The following is a 17181-nucleotide window of genomic DNA, read 5'->3' as shown; positions in this document are numbered from 1 at the left end:
GTCTCTCCTGAGACAGGACTGTCGGGTGCCATAGCCTGACCTCGAACTGCAGATCATCTTGCCTTGTCTTTTTGAGACAGGGCTTCTCTGTGCAGCCCAGCTATGTTGGAACTCACTCTGTAGACCAGGCTGGCCTCAAACTCAGAGATCTGCCTGCCTCTGCCTCCGAGTGCTGGGATTAAAGGTGTGGACACCACCACCCAGTTCTCCATGGACTCTTAATGAAATTATTGAGTAGACATTGGAGCTTGGCTGGCAGAGGTAGGCCAGCAGGGGGCTTAGTGATGCTTAACCTCATTCTTTCTCCAAGCTCAGGTCACTGGGGTCTCCCCAGGGGCCTGCCCAGCTCAAAGTTCTCCACTCTTTTTCTTTATGATGACTCTTTATGATGTGATCTCTGTGAAACCAGCTCTCCTGCTGGGCCCTGCCCCCTCTCCTCAATTTTGCTCCTTGGCCTCCAGCACCCCAGCTACCCTGGCCCTCTCTCCATCATCCCTTAGGATCTCCTACTTGCTCTAGGCCCCCAACACTGGCCTCCGGTGCTAGGAGCACAGTCTTTTCCTGGCCCTCAGGTGTCAGCTGTTTCTCTCACAGCCTTCCCCGGCCCTTACCTAAGCCAATGCCCAACTCTGCTCTCTAAGCTCAGCCTGGGTGCTCACTTCCTGTGATTGTTCATGACCTGTCTCCCTCACGGGACCCTGACCTCCAGGCGGGCAGTCTGACCAGCTTGTCTTTGCTGTCCCCAACCTGGTGGTGGGTGATGGCCAGCGGGGTGGCCTGCCTTTACCTTTGCAGAGGAACTGCTGCACGGCCGCAGTGCCAGCGCCACACACCTCTGGTGGGGGGTAGACCATTGACAAGGCATCGAGGCTCAGCGTCTGTGGACACAGGGAACCCCTTCTTTACAGCGTAGTTGAAAGCCACCTGGTTTAGTTATTAACTTGGGTGCTTACTGTCTCCCCTGCCTACTGGGAGCACCCAGGGAGCAGAGAAGCCAGGTTTAAAGAGCAGTAATCCCACCTAGGCAACACTAGTTATTGTTAGCAAAGTGGGTAGCTGCCTGCAGGTGTGGACTCTGGGCCACACTGCCCAGGGTAGTGGCTGGAGGTCACATGTGGCTGTTTATACTTCTTGAGTTGTGTGTGCATGTGCGGAGGGCCAGGGGATACCGAGTGCTGGCCACTAGGAAACATCCTCTGCTTTTTGAGATGGCCTCTCACTGGTCTGGAACTAGGTTAGTCGGCTAGTGAGACTCAGGGACCCACCTGTCTCTGCCTCCCAAGTGTCGTGATTACAGGGGTGCATGCACCGTCACAAGCAGACCTCATTTCAGTTTTAATTAGTTAGGGTCACCTCAGCTATGTGAGCCACTATGGTAGCCACTAGTTTTGGGCACCACACAGATGAGAGCACTTCTTCACCTGCGGGGAGGAGCAGCCATGGATTTTGTCTCTTGAGACACCCAGCCTGGCTTTAAGCCCCAGCACAGTCTGCTGTGTATCCTAAACACGTTCCTTGAGTGTGCTGGGCTGTAACTGCCTGAGTGTCACACACAGCATCCCTGATGTGCACAACGTATGGTAGGTAACAGGGACAGCACTGGATTGAGCCGGCAGACAATGTGGCCACTAACAACGCCCATGTTCACACCTTTAGGAAAGGTCTGCCCAAGCGGCCAAAGAAGCTCCCAAAAATGTTTAAAGGAATATCTGGGAAACGAGTCCCACCGGAGCTCCTGGTGCTGCAGAGCTGGGGTTCATGCAAGTGCGCCCCCACTGAGCCACATCCTCAGTCCCCTAGGACTCTCAGTGTCTCAGCACAGCCTCAGGACCAGGGACGTGCTCTGAGCAGTGCACACACACACACGGTAACTGCAAAGCACATGCGACTATTTACCTAAGACTTGGTAAAGACTCAATACCACCATTTAGTTCCTTGGTCCAATCAGGCACATTTCAAATGCTCAAGAGTTGTACATGGCTAACGGCCACTGAATTGGGCTCCACAGTCAGGAGAAAGTCCCATCGGCATAGAATGTTTTCCGGGGAGACAGAGGAAGACTGAGCACACCAAGCTTCATCACGCTGTGATGGGCACCAGACACAGATGCGCTGTCCCTGCTCACCTGCCACTTCCCCAGACACTGCTGCTCCTCAGTCTGGCTTGATGGGGTGATTCACAAAAGCAGGGGGGACGGGGACTGGGATGCTCGGCCAGGTTGTTACCACTGTGACAGATACTAAGCTTTATAGAGGTGACAACCATAGATTGTTCAGAACCATCTATGACCAGCTTGTGTGGCCTCTGAGAAGTCCAGTAAACCATTTGTACCCTAGTTTCTTCATTGGCATAGTCTAACAGGATGTGTCTCACAGGGGTTCTGGGAGGGTTCAAGGAGCTAACACAGGCCCAGGCTCCCACAGTGCTGAGAGGGTGGGGGTGGGGGATGGCTCAGTTGGCAGAAAGTGCTTGCCTAGCATACACAAAGCCCTCGGTTTGATCCCTAGCACCACACAAAGTGGGTGGGTTGGTGCACATCTGTATGGTGCACATCTGTAATCTCAGCACTCTGGAGGTGGAGGCAAGAGGATCAAAAGTTCAAGGCTATCCTCAGCTACACAGTAGATTCAAGGCCAGCCTGGGCTACATGAGACTTTGTCTGAACAAATACACAAAAGAGCCCGAAGAGCAGCCTGGCTCCATGTCATGACTGAGAGCTGTCCCCGAGTGGGCCACCTAGTGCGCCCTGTGGTGGGCTGAGCTGCATGCCTGCTTTATACACTGAAGTCCTAAGCCCTCCAGAACGTCACCTCATTTAGAGCCAGGCTGCACCCTAACCCAATCAGACTGGTGATTAAAGAGGAGACACAGACAAGCAGAGCCAGAGGACGGACACAGCCCACATGCAAAGGGGCTCCAGGAGGAGCCAACCCTGTTGACACTGGGATCTGGAGCCTCATCCGGATTGTGAGGACATAGAGTTCCTTTCTGTGAGCCGCCTGCTGTGGGAAGCTTAGTTGTGTCACCCTGAGGTGACTCACACAGAGTCCCAGGATACACTCACCCTACCCGCCCTGCCGTTGCTCTGCTGTGATGCGGTGTCTACCCTGTCAGACTGAGGCCCACAATTCCACATCTTCCCTGCCCTCTCTTGTCCTGCTTGCTCCACGGGATGCGCCCATTTCCACGGCTATGTCCCAAATCTCACTCCTCTCTAACGTCTGGCTCGAAGGCCACAGGGTGGGACACTTCTGGATTCATCCTCCCTCCTTTACTTAAGCCCCCCCACCTCCATGACTGAAACAAAGTCACAACACGACAAGCGTCCACATGGCAGTCTCTCCATTAGCTCCACATGAGTCTCTGAGACCAGGCACTCAGGGAGAGAGGGCAGCTCCGGCAAGCAGCACTGGAGAGAATGCCCCTGCCTCACCTCCAGGGTCCGCACATGCGCCAGCATCTGGGGAAGTCTCTGGATCTCATTTTCACTGATGTCGAGGGTACGCAGGCTCCGAAGCTCCCCCAGGGTGTCCGGAAGCTCCTTTAGTTTGTTGTCTGCAGAGACCCAGATGCAAACTCAGTCCTGAGGGCCTCTCCTGCAATACAGCACTACTCTCTCCCCTCAGGATGAGCTGTGTCTGTGCAGAGAGGCTACAAGAGTACATGAGGAGCTCGGCCTCTTTGGAGGATGAAAACCCTATCTCGGCACCTCAGCTGGACGCTACCTCACTGTGGGTTGTGGGGGCTCCTGAGCAGGCACTGCTCTGACCTTCACTTCCCTCATGTCAGCTGAGCAAACCCCATCCTCTGCCTGCCTTGGGGACTTATCAGATCAGCCAGTCATCAGAGTGCCAGCATCCGTCAGAGTGTCCCAAGCCACAAGGAGCCATTGCAGCTGCACCTCCTTCTGTCTTGCTCAGCATTGCACCTCGTTCTGTCACTGTGATGGTCTGTCTGTCTGTCTTCTGCCCCACAAGTCTCTGACTCTCGGGCTCATAGAACATACTGCCTCTGGTTGCCATGGAGACAGACTGATCTGGGAGGAGGTCAGTCCGGCCTGCAGCGTCACCCTCATACTCGGTGGCCTGACTCTGGAGTTGCCTGAGGGTAACTGGACAGGGCTTGTGTCCCCACCTTTTACGTTGAGGGTCTGGAGCTGCAGCAGGTTCCCAACAGAGCGTGGGAGGTGTGTCAGTTGATTCCTTTCTACATTCAGTACCTAAGAAAGAGAACAGTGACACAGCGCCCCTGGGGCAGCAGTGGCTGTCTGCACGCCCAGCCCTGGTCCACCAGGCACTGACTATGTTCTTACTTCTCCCAGCAGCCCCCAGAGGGAGGAATCAGTTGCCATGGTCCCACTTAAGACATGAGAAAACTGAGCCTTACAGAGGTTAAGTCACGCGTCCAGGCCCTTGGACACACTCCTTCCTACTTGAGGGCTCAACATGGATACTAACACAGGATGCCTAGGAATTACATGAACCAGTGTGGGGAGAGAAAGGTGTGAGGGCTGTGATATGGTTATCTGTTGAGCAATGGGGAGGTCTAGCTCAGGGCTGGCCCTAAATCAAGCACTCAGACAGGGCAGAAGCAGCTACAGACAGAGCATCAGGGAGCCTGGGGAGTAAAGGATTTGTCCTTTTAAAAAAAATATTTAAAATTTTAGTTTTATGTGTATGAGAGTGTTGCCCACACGTAAGTGCACCACCTGTGTGCAGTACCTGTGGCGGCCAGAAGAGGGCACTAGATGTTCTGAAACTGGAGTTGGAGATGGTTGTGAGCTGCCACGTAGTTGCTGGGAACCCAACCAGGGTTCTGTGTAAGAGTAGCCAGCGTTCTTAACCACTGAGCCATCTCTACAGTCCCTGGAATCTGTTTTTAAGATAGAGGCCCCCTGGGTATTTGTCTTTTTGGGGAAGAAGCTAAAGCTATGAAGCCATGATATATAAAGGAGTACAATGAGGTACATGCTGAATCCTGGAAGGCTCACAGCCAGGCTGTGACAGTGAAGGCTGCACGAGCACAGCTGGGGCTCACCGCTGACATCATGTCAGGATGTCCCCTCATTACAGAGGTCTATGCCCTGCAGCCTTACCTGCAGGGCTGTCAGCTGCCCAATATCGTCAGGAAGGGCTGTCAGCTGGTTGTCATGGAGATCCAGAACCTACAGAACAAACATGTCTGTCAGCCTCCAAAATCCCAGACTCCAGAGCAGCTGACAGGTGATAAGGCCACCTCACATCCTGGCAGTTTCATGGTGACCCTTCCTCCTGCCCACTGCATCCAATCTCATAATCTTTTATATATTTACTTATTGTTTGCTCGTGTTTCTGAGATGGGCTCTCCACGTAGCTCTGGCTGTCTGGAACTTACACTGTACATCAGGCTGGCCTCAAACTCTGAGATCCACCAGCCTCTGGGTGCTGGGATTAAAGGTGTGTGCACCACCATGCCTAGATCTTTTTTTTTTTTTTTTTTTTTTTTTTTTTTTTTTTTAAAGATTTATTTATTTTATGTATGTGAGTACACTGTAGCTGTCTTCAGACACACCAGAAGAGGGCATCAGATCCCATTACAGATGGTTGTGAGCTACCTTGTGGTTGCTGGGACTTGAACTCAGGACCTCTGGAAGAGCAGTCAGTGCTCTCAACCACTGAGCCATCTCTCCAGCCCCCTCCCCCCCCTTTTGAGACAAGGTCTTAGTATACAGTCCTGGCTGGCCTTGAACTCTGACTGCTTGAACTTGAGATCTGCTCGCCTCTGCTGGGACTAAAGGGATGCGCCAGCACACCTCGCTCCAGCAGATTATGCTCACAGCCGTCTTTTTACGGTTTAGAAAAAGGCTCTTAACGATGTAGCACAGGCTAGAGCAATTCTCTTGCCTCTGTGCTCAGGATTGCAGATATGTGCTATCATGTCTGGCTTCAGTATTCTTTTTTTTTTTTTTTTTTTTTTGGTTTTTTTTTTCGTCGCTTGGAACCGAACCCAGGGCCTTGCGCTTCCTAGGCAAGCGCTCAACCACTGAGCTAAATCCCCAACCCCCAGTATTCTCTTTTTACTGAATATAAAAACTATTCATGCCCTGGGTGTGACTCAGAGGCAGAGCAGGTGATCAGCATGGTGAAGGCCTGAGCTCATTCTCTCTCTCTCTCTCTCTCTCTCTCTCTCTCTCTCTCTCTCTCTCTCACACACACACACACACACACACACACACACACACACACACACACACAGAAGAGCAAAAAGCATGGAGTGGGGTAGAGAGATGGCTCAACTGTTAAAAGCTGCTCTTGTGGAGGACCCAAGTTTGGCTCCCAGCACCCTCACTGGACAGCTCACAGCAGCCTCTGGGAGATGTGATGATGTGATGCCCTCTTCTGGCCTCCTTAGGCACTGCATGCAAATGGGTCACAATACACAAAGTCAAATAATCAGACACATGAAATAAAAACAAGTAAGTTTCTTAAAAGCACTGAGTGTGCTGAGCAATGGTGGTGCACGCTTTAATCCCAGCACTTGGGAGGCAGAGGCAGGAAGATCTCTGTGAGTTCAAGGCCAGCCTAAGCTATAGAGCAAGTTCTGGGATAGCCAGGGATCCCTAGAAAAACCCTGTCTTGAAAAACGGAAGAAAAAAAAATGCATTGAGCGCTGGGTGTGTTGGTACACACTTTCAATTCCAGGACTTAGGAGATAGATCTCTGTAAATCTGAGGTAAGACTGGACTACAGAGCCAGCTCTAGGCCAGCCAGGACTACATACAGACCACCTCTAAAAACAAAAGAATCACCATGGAGCAAAAGCTACCCCCACACACCTGCTGGAGCTCGTACTGGAGGAGAGTGTGTGTTTTCAGTCTTTGTTCTTAGGGTAGGACCCACCCTTCCTAGCTTCATCTTCACATAGAACAGCCCATGGCTGACCTTGTAACTATATTATGATTCTATCATGTCCAGGAGGGGTCCACAGGCAGGAGGGAGCCCATGCAGGTCACGGAGGTGTCAAGTTACCCTCTCTGAATGCCCGTCCCAGTCCCTCGTGTTTGGACCATCATGCCCATCCCTTCTGCTGACCCAGCCTGAGTTTAGGACCATCCCATGGGGTGGGCAATGGGGTTGGTTTCTTTACCAACCACACACACCGCAGTACTTAGAAACACACGCTGCTCAAACAACACCCAGCACATTCTATGAGGACCGTCTGGTGTAAGCTGTACCAGAGGACGCTCAGGGAGGGTGTGGAAGGTCAGCTGCCACCTGGACCCCAGAGTCCCTGGTGCCTAGAGGATGCCCATTACCTTGATGGTGGCGAGGCTCAAGAGGCTGCAAGACTTGGGCAGCAGGGAGGTGAGATGGTTTGTGTGGACGATCAACACCTGTGAGGAAAGACGAGTGAGGTCAGGCTATAGAAGAGAAGCAGGCAGGAAGGCTGAGGGCGAGGTAAGGGAAGGGCAGCCATGCTGTGCTCCCTGAACCTTTGCTCGACCAGACCCACAATGGGGGAGACTGTTAGAACCATGGATGCTTCTGAGAGTCCCAGGGTGAGAGGGAGTCTGGGAGTCTAACTATCCTTTGATTCTGAGAAGGAGTCAGGAGCTTAGCCTTTCCTGGGTCACAGAAACTAGAGTAGTGCCTTTCTTCAAGAGCAGCCGTGACAGTTAGTAAGCTAACTGGCTACCGTGGCTGTATCTGTTAGACATCAACTCCTGCTCGGATTTTTTTTTTTCTTCTTCTTCTTCTTCCTCTTCTTCTTCTTCTTCTTCTTCTTCTTCTTCTTCTTCTTCTTCTTCTTCTTCTTCTTCTTCTTCTTTTTTCTTTTTTTTTGGAGCTGGGGACTGAACCCAGGGCCTTGCGCTTGCCTACCACTGAGCTAAATCCCCAACCCCGCTCGGATGTTTCAGAAGTCAGAATTTCACCACACTGTTGGCAGGAAGCATGCTCCCAGGTGGCGTGCACGTATCCACCTGTATGCACAGCCTAGAACAGTCTTTCATCTCCTAACTGAGGGAGTGCCAGAATGCACTGAGTGTCCTTTCTATTAATGGCACCAGCGGCAGGGGCTGGGGGTGGAGAGGTTAGGGGTTAGGGGTGGGGACAGATGGACAGTTGGACTGTGTATGACATCTCTTGTTTAACTCACACAATACCAAGACACAGCTATAAATGTCTTCTTCATTCCACAGATGAAGGAATTGGGGTGTGGACTGGAGATGACTTGGCAGTTAAGAGCACTAACTGGTTTGTTTCGGGGCACTCAGGTTCAATTCCCAGCATCCACATGGTGGCTCACAACCATCTTTAAAGAGATCTGATGCCCTTTTCTGGTCTGTCTGAAGACAGCAACAGTGTATAAAATATATACATATATATTTAATATATATATGTATATATATAAAATAAATAAATAAAATATATATATAAAATAAATAAATATATAAATATAATATATATTTTATATATTTATTATAAATAAATATATATAATATATATATATATAAAATAAATAAAATAAATAAATATATAAAATAAATAAAATATATATAAAATAAATAAATATATAAAATATATAAATCTTTAAAATATATATAAAATATATACAATAAATAAAATATATAAAATATATATAAAATAAATAAATATATATAAAATACATATATATAAAATAAATAAATAAAATATATTTTTTAATATATATAAAATATATATTTTAAAATATATATTATTTTAATATATATATAATATATATATAAAATAAATAAATCTTTAAAAAATAAATATATATATATTTATTATATATATAAAATAAATAAATTTTATATAATATATAAAATAAATAAATATATATAAAATAAATAAATATAAAATAAATAAATATATATAAAACATATATATAAAATATATAAAATATATATACATATATATAAAATATATATATACACATATATAAAATAAATAAATCTTTAAAAAATTAATAAAAGAAAGAAACAGAGGTGTGAGCATGTAAGGAAACTATTTAAGTCACAGAGATATCGAAAGCAGATCCGTCAGAGCCTGCTGTCCTAACTGTGGCAACCTCTACTGCGGGCTGGAAGGGTCAGGGCCAGAGAGAAGGACGGTGGCTGCAGGGACAATGGTTTCTCTAAGTCCCGTGTGGTTTCCCCCCAAGCGGACATTCAGCAAGTGAGTTCTGAGCAATGACTCTGCTCACCTTTTTCTGTAGAACTTTGCACGTTGCAAAAGCCCCAAATGGAATCTAAGAGAAGACAAAGAAGGGTCAGCACCTTGTCACCTGCCAGTGTTTCCCCTCTCTCTGCATCGCTGGTGTTGGGAGGGGGTGACTGGTGACAGTAAGTCACTGTCCCGGAAAACAGTGCTGAGCTAGGAGAGGGCTATGAAAGAAGGGAGCTGTGGGTGCTGTCAGCCCTCCTCTAGCCAGCTGGCAGGACACTGCCCACTGCTCTAGCCTACCTACTCTGTGGTATCAGGAACCATCAACAGGTAGAGAACCGGCTCTTCCAGCGCCTCAGGAATCTCTAGATGTGTTTCCCCTTCCCCCACAGCACTGGGGATGAACACCAGGCAGTTTGTGTGCTTAGTAAATGCTACCTCTGAGTGTTGTCTACAGTTTTCCTTCTTGCCTTTCTCCAGGGTTTTACGATGCAGCCTAGGTTGACCTCAAACTCCCTACCTCTGCCCTGTGAATGGAATGCTGGGAAGAAAGGCGCACTCCAATCCGCCTGGCACACTTTCTAAGTAGGCCCTGACTTTTGCACATTATGTTGAGGCCAAAAGATCATCTCAATTCTTTTGGAAAAGAACTCGATATAAAGAACATCTCTTAGTGCTTCTGGATGTGTCTGTGTGTCTGTGTGCGCACACTTGCATGTGGGTGAGGCAGACGTCGAGCATCTTATGTTTTGAGACAGTCTCTCCCGAATGTAGAGTTCACTGACTCAGCTAGGACGGCTGGCTACCAAGCCCCAGAGAGCTCCTCATGCTCACAGGGCCAGAACTTCATTAGTGAGCTCCCTGCCTGTCTTGACTTCTGCTATTTTGAAAGTCTCATTGCACATCTGTTTTTTCCCCCAAGGACACAAGAAAACAGGACAGATTCAATTTACAGCCCGTATCATGCTCGGTTTACCTCAGAAAGCTCGCACTTAGAGATGTCAAGGATGTCATCTGCCCCAGCTTCTTTTGCCTGAGGAGAAAAAGATGTTTTTAAATGAAATGTTTTTGAGACTGGGGTCTCACGTCTCTTCAAACTCATCATGTAGCCAAAGCTGGCCTCCAACCCTCCTGCTTGTGCCTCCCAAGAATTAGCTCTCTGCACAGCTTCAAGAGAAAGGCTTTTGAAAACAACCAAATCTCCTGTACAATGGTGGCACACGCACTTTAATCTCAGCGCTAGGAAGGCAGAGCTCTGCAGGAGGATCTGAGTGTGAGGCCAGCTTGATCTACAGAGCATTCCAGGATAGCCTGGACTACACCTGGGAGAAATCCAGTTCCACCTCCTATTCCCCTAAAAGTCTTCCACTGTGTGTGTTTGCAAAGTTGTGTTCATCCTGTGAGCATTCACAGTGTTTCTTTCTTTTTTTTTTTAAATCAAAACTTTTTTTAAGATTTATTTATTTATTTTGTATGTGAGTACACTGTAGCTGTCTTCAGACACACCAGAAGAGGGTATTGGATCCCATTACAGATGTTGTGAGCCACCATGTGGTTGCTGGGATTTGAACTCAGGACCTCTGGAAGAGCAGTCTGTGCTCTTAACCTCTGAGCCATCTCTCCAGCCCACAGTGTTTCTTTTTTGCTTGTTTTGGTTGGCTCTCTGCACTGCCTTCCTGGATTCTTGCTCTTCGACTCATGCCCTCAGTGGCTGGGTTAGTTACTGCCTGGGCACATGCAGCACTGCATCTCCTGGTGATACCTTCTGCAATCGCAGCCGTTTTTACAAGAGAGGATCTCTATAGCTCAGGCTGACCTGGAACCCTCAATGTAGCCTCCAGAGAACTGAACCTGGGCAGGCTTCTTGCCTCGGCCTCCCAAAGGCTGGGATCACGGGTGTAAGACACCACACCCAGGCCCCAAGACTTAAAAAAAAAAAAAAAAAAAAAGCATTCGGGTAAAACATACTTGTAGAATGGAGAAAATAAGAAAAAACTTCACAGATGTAAGGAACTGGAAGGGGACACAGCCACAGCCTCCTTCTGTGGCCCAGTGACTGAGGTCCAGCAGGGAAAGCAAGCAACAGGTAGTGCCACACAGTGATCCTGTGAGGAAGGGCAGTCCCAGGGGCGGGAAGGCAGAGCAAGCACCCCTGGAGACATTTCAGGGTGTCAGAAACAATACTCTGTGCCTTACCAGACACATCTGGTACTCCAGGCGTTTCCGAGCTTCCTCACTGGGTTTCCGCTTCCGAAAGAAGAGAGGCATCCTCCTGCGTGAGTTCTTCTGGACCCTGGAGCACGGGAGAGAGGCCAGCATCTGGGAACTTGCACTGCAGCTGACACAGCAGACAGGCAGCTCAGAGATGCAGCAGCTGGTCCTCCAGACTGAGTTCCATGTGAGCAGGGCTGTCTGCCGCATCCAGCCGGGCCCTGAGCCCACACAGCAGCGCCCCGACCCTCTGCAGCGTTGGCACCACCCTCCCGGTGCAGAGCCCGTTTTCCCCACCGTAGGGAAGAGTCCCCCAGGTGCCTTCCTAGGATGTTCTCTGGAGACTCTTGACAGACTCTGCTGATGAGTCAATTCTAGCTCTGGAAACTGTCAGAATGGAACCATCGAGACCAAACTGGAGGTAGCCATGACTTGGGGGAACTCTAGACATTAAATGCCATCTTCAGGGACCTTACCACGGTTACAGCTGTTACTCATTTGATTCTCACTACAGCCCTGTGGAGAATCTGAGGCTCCCTAAATTCAGTGATCTGGTTATATGACCTGGATTGTAGAAATACCAGCCTGGGACACTTGCCTTTCAAGTCCTGATCCCGTGCAGCTTGCCCAGCTCCCTGGACCTCCCAGTTTCTGTCCTGAGTTAGAAGCTGGCTGTCCATAGCTGGCCCAGAACCTGCAACTCTCAGTGCTGTCTAAGGGTCAGTGGCAGGAAGGAAGCAATCATTTGGAGGAAGTGTGTAGCTAACAGCATGGGCTTTGACACCTAAGACGTTGGCTGTGTCACGTTGGCTCACCGGTCAGAGCCAGTTTCCTCATCTGTAATATGGAGCAATGTTGCCAATGCTGGGTTCCGTGGGGCTCAGTGATTTCATGTAGTCAGGTCTGTGCCATAGAATCTGCCCCACGGTACCACACACGTGGCAAACAGATTCAGGGACTATTACAGTTGCCAAGGAGAAGAGGGCTAGAGGGGTCTTGCAGTTGAAGATGTATTTGGTCCTTAGAGATTTGAGGTCTCCATTCGTGGGTGTGGACTGTCAGAGAAGGTTGCTGGCCCTGCAAGGCCAGCTCAGGGCTCCTCCCTCCCTCACTCGCAGGCACTCCTGAGGAGTGATGCAGAAACTGCTCTTCTCCATCCCTTACAGATGGCCACAACTTGCCCTTCTCCTCACTAATGACCTGCCCTCCCTTACCCTATCCGCCAGGTCTACACTTCTAATACCCTCTTTATGACCATCTCCCCCAAGTCCCCATTCCTCATTGTTCTCAACAGGGCCTTTCAGTTCTGGTTTGAACTTTCCTGATGGTCCAGCTTGGCTGGGAAGAACCACACCCATCCTTCCCTGGGAAGGCTGGCCAGTGGCTGACCTGGTTCTGTGTATGGGGAGGTTCTCCACCGATGTTCCGACTCTGGGGTGGACCTCAAGGTGGGCCAATTACTCTGAAAGCTTGGCCACAGATACCAACCTTAGGCCCCAAAAAGCTGAGCTGAAGTCGGGTCTCCTTCAAACATAGGAAGTGAGTACCGAAACTCTAAATTCAGAAAGACACGCAACTCAGGATGACAAAGTCTTGAGATTCTAGAAACCAAGGAATTGCAGAATTAAGAGTCGTGATTAGACCGGAATAATTTGCTCCCGTAACTAACATACACAAGCCGCAAACGGGTTAGATGGGTACTAGGGTGGCGTTGGTACAGGGGTCCCGCAAGCCAGGTGCAGCAGATCACTTAGGGGAGGGGCGGGGCCCTGGGCTGGGTACCAGGGACTCCAGAGTCACCCTCAAGAGAAGGGAACGTGGAGTACATCAGGAACCAGGGCCTCTGGTGCAGCCCTTCTACTCTGACTGTCCCCAGGTAAGGTGCTCCGAACATTCACCCCTTCCGAATCCCGAGCTCACCCACAGACCAAGCGCTGCAGTCCTCAGCCGCAGACGCCTGCCCATAAAAAACAGGGATGCAAGGGTGTCGCCCAGAGACTGGGTGGAGCCAGGAGTTATCGCGAGAGTTGAGCTTTTCGGCCTATATCCGGCGTGGGCGGAGCAACATCCGTCTTTTCGGTTTTCGGTTCGGAGGAGGCAACGGTGCAACTTTCTTCGGTCGTCCCGAATCCGGGTTCATCCGACACCAGCCACCTCCACCATGCCGCCCAAGTTCGACCCCAACGAGATCAAAGTTGGTGCGTGCCCTCGCCGCGCCCGGGCTGCCGGTGGAAGCTTTTCCGCCGCGTGCTGTCCCGGGGCCTAGCGGGTCTCCCTTGGGCCTTGTTCTCGTGTGTGAGATGGGAGGGAGTCCGACGATCTGGCAGCATGCGTGCCTTAGGGTAAGGCCTGGCCCTGGAGGTCTGCGGCCCGATGGCAGCGCGCAGGGCGGCCTGCGGCGCACTCCGCAGAGGTTCTGATTTTGCTTTTTCTCAGTGTACTTGAGGTGCACCGGAGGCGAGGTCGGCGCCACATCCGCCTTGGCCCCTAAGATCGGTCCTCTGGGTCTGGTAAGTCGTCGCTACTGATGGGAGCCGTAGACATTAACGTGCAAGCCGTTTGGCCTGCATGTGTGTTATGTGCCTGCGGAGGTCAGAAGAGGGCAACATGTGCTTGTTGCGGCCTCTAGTGTGTGGGTGCTGGGACTTGGGACTCGTGCCGCGGCTCAGTTGAGTGGCTTCTTTAAATCCCAGCCACCAGCCTTTAAAGGCGCACATTCCATAGCTAACATCTCACTCGGAGCGTGCCCCATTGCAGATCAAAGTGATTGGCGTTTAGTGCAGAGTTGGCTTAGTGGAGACGTGGAGCCATTATGGGCGGGCTCGTGTGGGACGGTGAGGAGGGATAGAGTCTAGGCTAGCAATGAGCCTGAGGGCTCTGGCTTCAACTTTGGGCACATGGTAATTAATGCCATTATTTCTACAGTCTCCCAAAAAAGTTGGTGATGACATCGCCAAGGCTACCGGTGACTGGAAAGGCCTCAGGATTACAGTGAAACTGACCATCCAGAACAGACAGGCCCAGGTATTTCCGTTGGCTGGTGCGTGGGAGGGCTGAGGTAGCATCCCTCAGGAATTGTGGACCTTACAAAGGTACTGCTGTTCTGATGAGTCGATTTTATCTGTGGGGAGGCTATAAGACAAATGTTCGTTGTACATGAGTCCGCCATGCACGACTCTGGTGCTCAGGCCGGACAGAAAGTACTCTAATCAGCCGAGTAGTCCTGCTGGCCCTTTTAACATGCCTGGTTATAGTATTGTTACTGGGTTTCCTGGGCTGTGTTCATATCAAGTCTCTTTGCAGATTGAGGTGGTGCCCTCTGCCTCTGCCCTGATCATCAAAGCCCTCAAGGAGCCACCAAGAGACAGGAAGAAGCAGAAAAACAGTAAGTTGATTCCAGTGTCTTGGTCTCCAGTGTCTGCTACTCGGCTGTGTTGATCCATTTCGTGGAACCTAGGGTTGGAATAAGATCACTTTGGGCCATTTGCTGCTTGTCATCTCCAGAGATGACTAGTGCCCCAGGGTTGGTTGACATTCCACCCTTGGTCTCAGGGATTTAAGCTTGTCTGTTTCTATCCCTGGTGTTGGGGCTACTGGTGAGGACTTGTTCTGCCCTAGCCACCCGCCACTGCACCTGACCAGTATTATTGGCTGGTGCAATCCAGTGGTGAGCTGACAGTAAGCCCCAGCTTTTAGGAAACAGGGTTGTCCCACATGTGGATGACTCTGTGCCGAAAGCATGGGGACAGCCTAGAAATAGGATGGGACCATAATCTTTGCTCAGAAGATAGGGCAGAAGCTTTAAAAAGCCCTTGGGTTTTCTCTGCAGTTAAACACAGTGGAAACATCACTTTTGATGAGATTGTCAACATTGCCCGGCAGATGAGACACCGGTCTTTGGCCAGAGAACTTTCTGGTAAGAGCAAGTTATTTTCTCTAAATGGCTGCCATTTTGCTGTTGAAGATCCAAGATTTGGATCCAGTATCTTTTGAACTTGTGGGGCCATGCTCTTCCCTCTGTTACTTCAATGGGACTCTGGGGTTCCCCCTTCCCCTGGGATCTGAGGCCACCATTCTCATTGTAGGAACTATCAAGGAGATCCTGGGTACTGCACAGTCTGTGGGCTGCAATGTGGATGGCCGCCACCCTCATGACATCATAGATGACATCAACAGCGGTGCGGTGGAGTGCCCAGCTGTGAGTGACTTTGCTGTTAGGGTGGGGGAAAGCTGGCCTTTTGTTGCTCCTTGTGTCTTATAGGGGCATTGTTAATTCTGTATTTATATTCCCCATTGTGACTGACAATTTTTCTTCTCTTTCCCACAGAGTTAAGAGGCAACAAGAAAATACTTAAATAAAAACTATCTGATAACCAGTGCGCTTGGATGCTCTTTTTGGGGCAGGGGAGGGTTCCCTTTGGCCTATCAATATAGCTGCTGTGGTAGCAGGATCTAAGAAGCACTAATTCTGGTGCTTTGCTGTGGGCGTGGTCAGGGAGGCCCAGGTGCTGAAGGATCTAAGAGTCTGCTCTTAAGAGGCAGTGAGTGATACAGGGACTGGAGAGATGATGGTTCAGCAGGTAAGAGCACTAAGTGCTCTTTTAGAGATCCTGAGTTCAATTCCCAGCAACCACATGGTGGCTCACAACCATCTGCACCACAATCTGATGCCCTCTTCTGGTGTGTCTGAAGAGAGTGACAAGGTACTTATTAAAAAAAGGAAGTTGCCGGGGTTGGGGATTTGGCTCAGTGGTAGAGCACTTGCCTAGGAAGCGCAAGGTCCTGGGTTCGATCCCCAGCCCCGAAAAAAAAAAAAAAAGGAAGTTGCCTGATCAGTAATTTAAAATTCAGAATATTTAAAAAAAAGTGATACAGTGAAGCTTGCCCTGTGCCTGTCTCAGTCCTGGGGGCACAGTGGGGTCTTAGGCACAGCAATCAGTTTAATCCTCAGCACTTCCATGGAATAAGAAAGGTCCCTTCTGTGGGTTCCTAAAATTGATTACAAGTAGCACAGTGGACCAAAGGCATTGACAGCGACTGCATAAAAGGGGAAACCGCTAGCTGGGTACTTTGAGGAAAAAAACCCAGTAAACCCAGTGCAATTGATAGAAGGGGCTGCAGCAGTGGCTGAGTGTTGAGTCTGGTTCTCTGCACTCACAATAGTGAGATGGGTGACAAGCTCATGGTGCAACACTAGCCTGTGAGCCCAGCACCTATCTGTCCTGCTCTGGGGGGATTGGGTGGAGGTGCCAATGAGGTCTGCTGCCTGTGGAGTCCTGTTGGGTGCGTCAGTGTTAACAAGGTCCAAACTGGGTGTAAAGACACCTTCAGTGAAGCAGTTGGGTGTATGATTTCTGTGTAGGTAAGGATTTCTAGAAACCAATTTTCTGGAGAGATGACTGCAAGACCAGCAACTGGATCAGAGCAGACAAGATCCCTTGTGCTACAGGCTATAATTGTGGCCACCTTAGAGACTAAAGTAGAAAGATACAAGGGCAACCTGGAGAAATTAGTCATAAACGTGGTAACTCAGAGGACCTAGTCAACTGACCCACAGGTTCCCAAGGATTTGCTGGCTTCTGAGAGGGAGTCATATGAATACAGGCAACTAACACTAGAGTAGCAAAGTATCCTTTTGCTGAGGACCTGAGCGTTTCCCAGCACCCATGTCAAGTGGCTAAACAACTGTGATAACAGCCCTTAGGGATTTGCCTCTGCTATGTGGGGCCTGCGCACATGTGGCGTTCATACAAGCACAAAAAGGGGTAAAATGTGACTAAAAAGCCTAAGGTTAAGCGTAAGTACT

At 49.7% G+C, this 17181-nt stretch overlaps 2 protein-coding genes and 1 non-coding gene across 3 annotated transcripts in view; 2 read left to right on the top strand and 1 right to left on the bottom strand.

The window, feature by feature from the left end:
* The window catches only part of Lrsam1 (leucine rich repeat and sterile alpha motif containing 1), a 38661-nt gene extending 25285 nt beyond the window's left edge, over positions 1-13376 (bottom strand). The window contains exons 1-10 of the mRNA XM_032902721.1: positions 13296-13376; positions 12864-12976; positions 11361-11457; positions 10141-10197; positions 9205-9249; positions 7295-7372; positions 5096-5164; positions 4135-4219; positions 3434-3555; positions 788-878 (exon numbers count right to left, since the gene is read on the bottom strand). Coding sequence (XP_032758612.1) covers positions 788-878; positions 3434-3555; positions 4135-4219; positions 5096-5164; positions 7295-7372; positions 9205-9249; positions 10141-10197; positions 11361-11432 — 619 coding nt within the window. The 5' untranslated portion in view covers positions 11433-11457; positions 12864-12976; positions 13296-13376. The remainder of the gene's footprint in view (positions 1-787; positions 879-3433; positions 3556-4134; positions 4220-5095; positions 5165-7294; positions 7373-9204; positions 9250-10140; positions 10198-11360; positions 11458-12863; positions 12977-13295) is intronic.
* A 69-nt stretch (positions 13377-13445) lies between these two features.
* Positions 13446-15722, top strand: Rpl12 (ribosomal protein L12). Its single transcript, XM_032902720.1, has 7 exons — positions 13446-13573; positions 13812-13885; positions 14301-14399; positions 14679-14760; positions 15205-15291; positions 15461-15573; positions 15703-15722. Exons 1-7 carry the CDS (start codon positions 13537-13539, stop codon positions 15706-15708), a joined length of 498 nt encoding a protein of 165 aa, XP_032758611.1. The 5' UTR covers positions 13446-13536; the 3' UTR covers positions 15709-15722.
* On the top strand, positions 14997-15126 carry LOC116902533. Its single transcript, XR_004388137.1, has one exon. It is a non-coding gene; the product is annotated as a small nucleolar RNA SNORA65 (small nucleolar RNA).
* Positions 15723-17181: the final 1459 nt, after the last annotated feature.

Source organism: Rattus rattus, chromosome 5 (genome assembly GCF_011064425.1).
Source record: "Rattus rattus isolate New Zealand chromosome 5, Rrattus_CSIRO_v1, whole genome shotgun sequence".
Lineage (NCBI taxonomy): Eukaryota > Metazoa > Chordata > Mammalia > Rodentia > Muridae > Rattus > Rattus rattus.
The sequence above is the reverse complement of the archived record's forward strand: the minus strand, read 5'-3'. Positions and strand labels throughout refer to the sequence as shown.

Bases quoted from the DNA above. Each gene is read 5' to 3' on its own strand.
- Rpl12 (XM_032902720.1), top strand. From the start codon at position 13,537: ATGCCGCCCAAGTTCGACCCCAACGAGATCAAAGTTG. The intron at 14,761-15,204 runs GTAAGTTGATTC...TTTTCTCTGCAG, and splicing joins CAGGAAGAAGCAGAAAAACA to TTAAACACAGTGGAAACATC. The intron at 15,292-15,460 runs GTAAGAGCAAGT...TTCTCATTGTAG, and splicing joins TTTGGCCAGAGAACTTTCTG to GAACTATCAAGGAGATCCTG.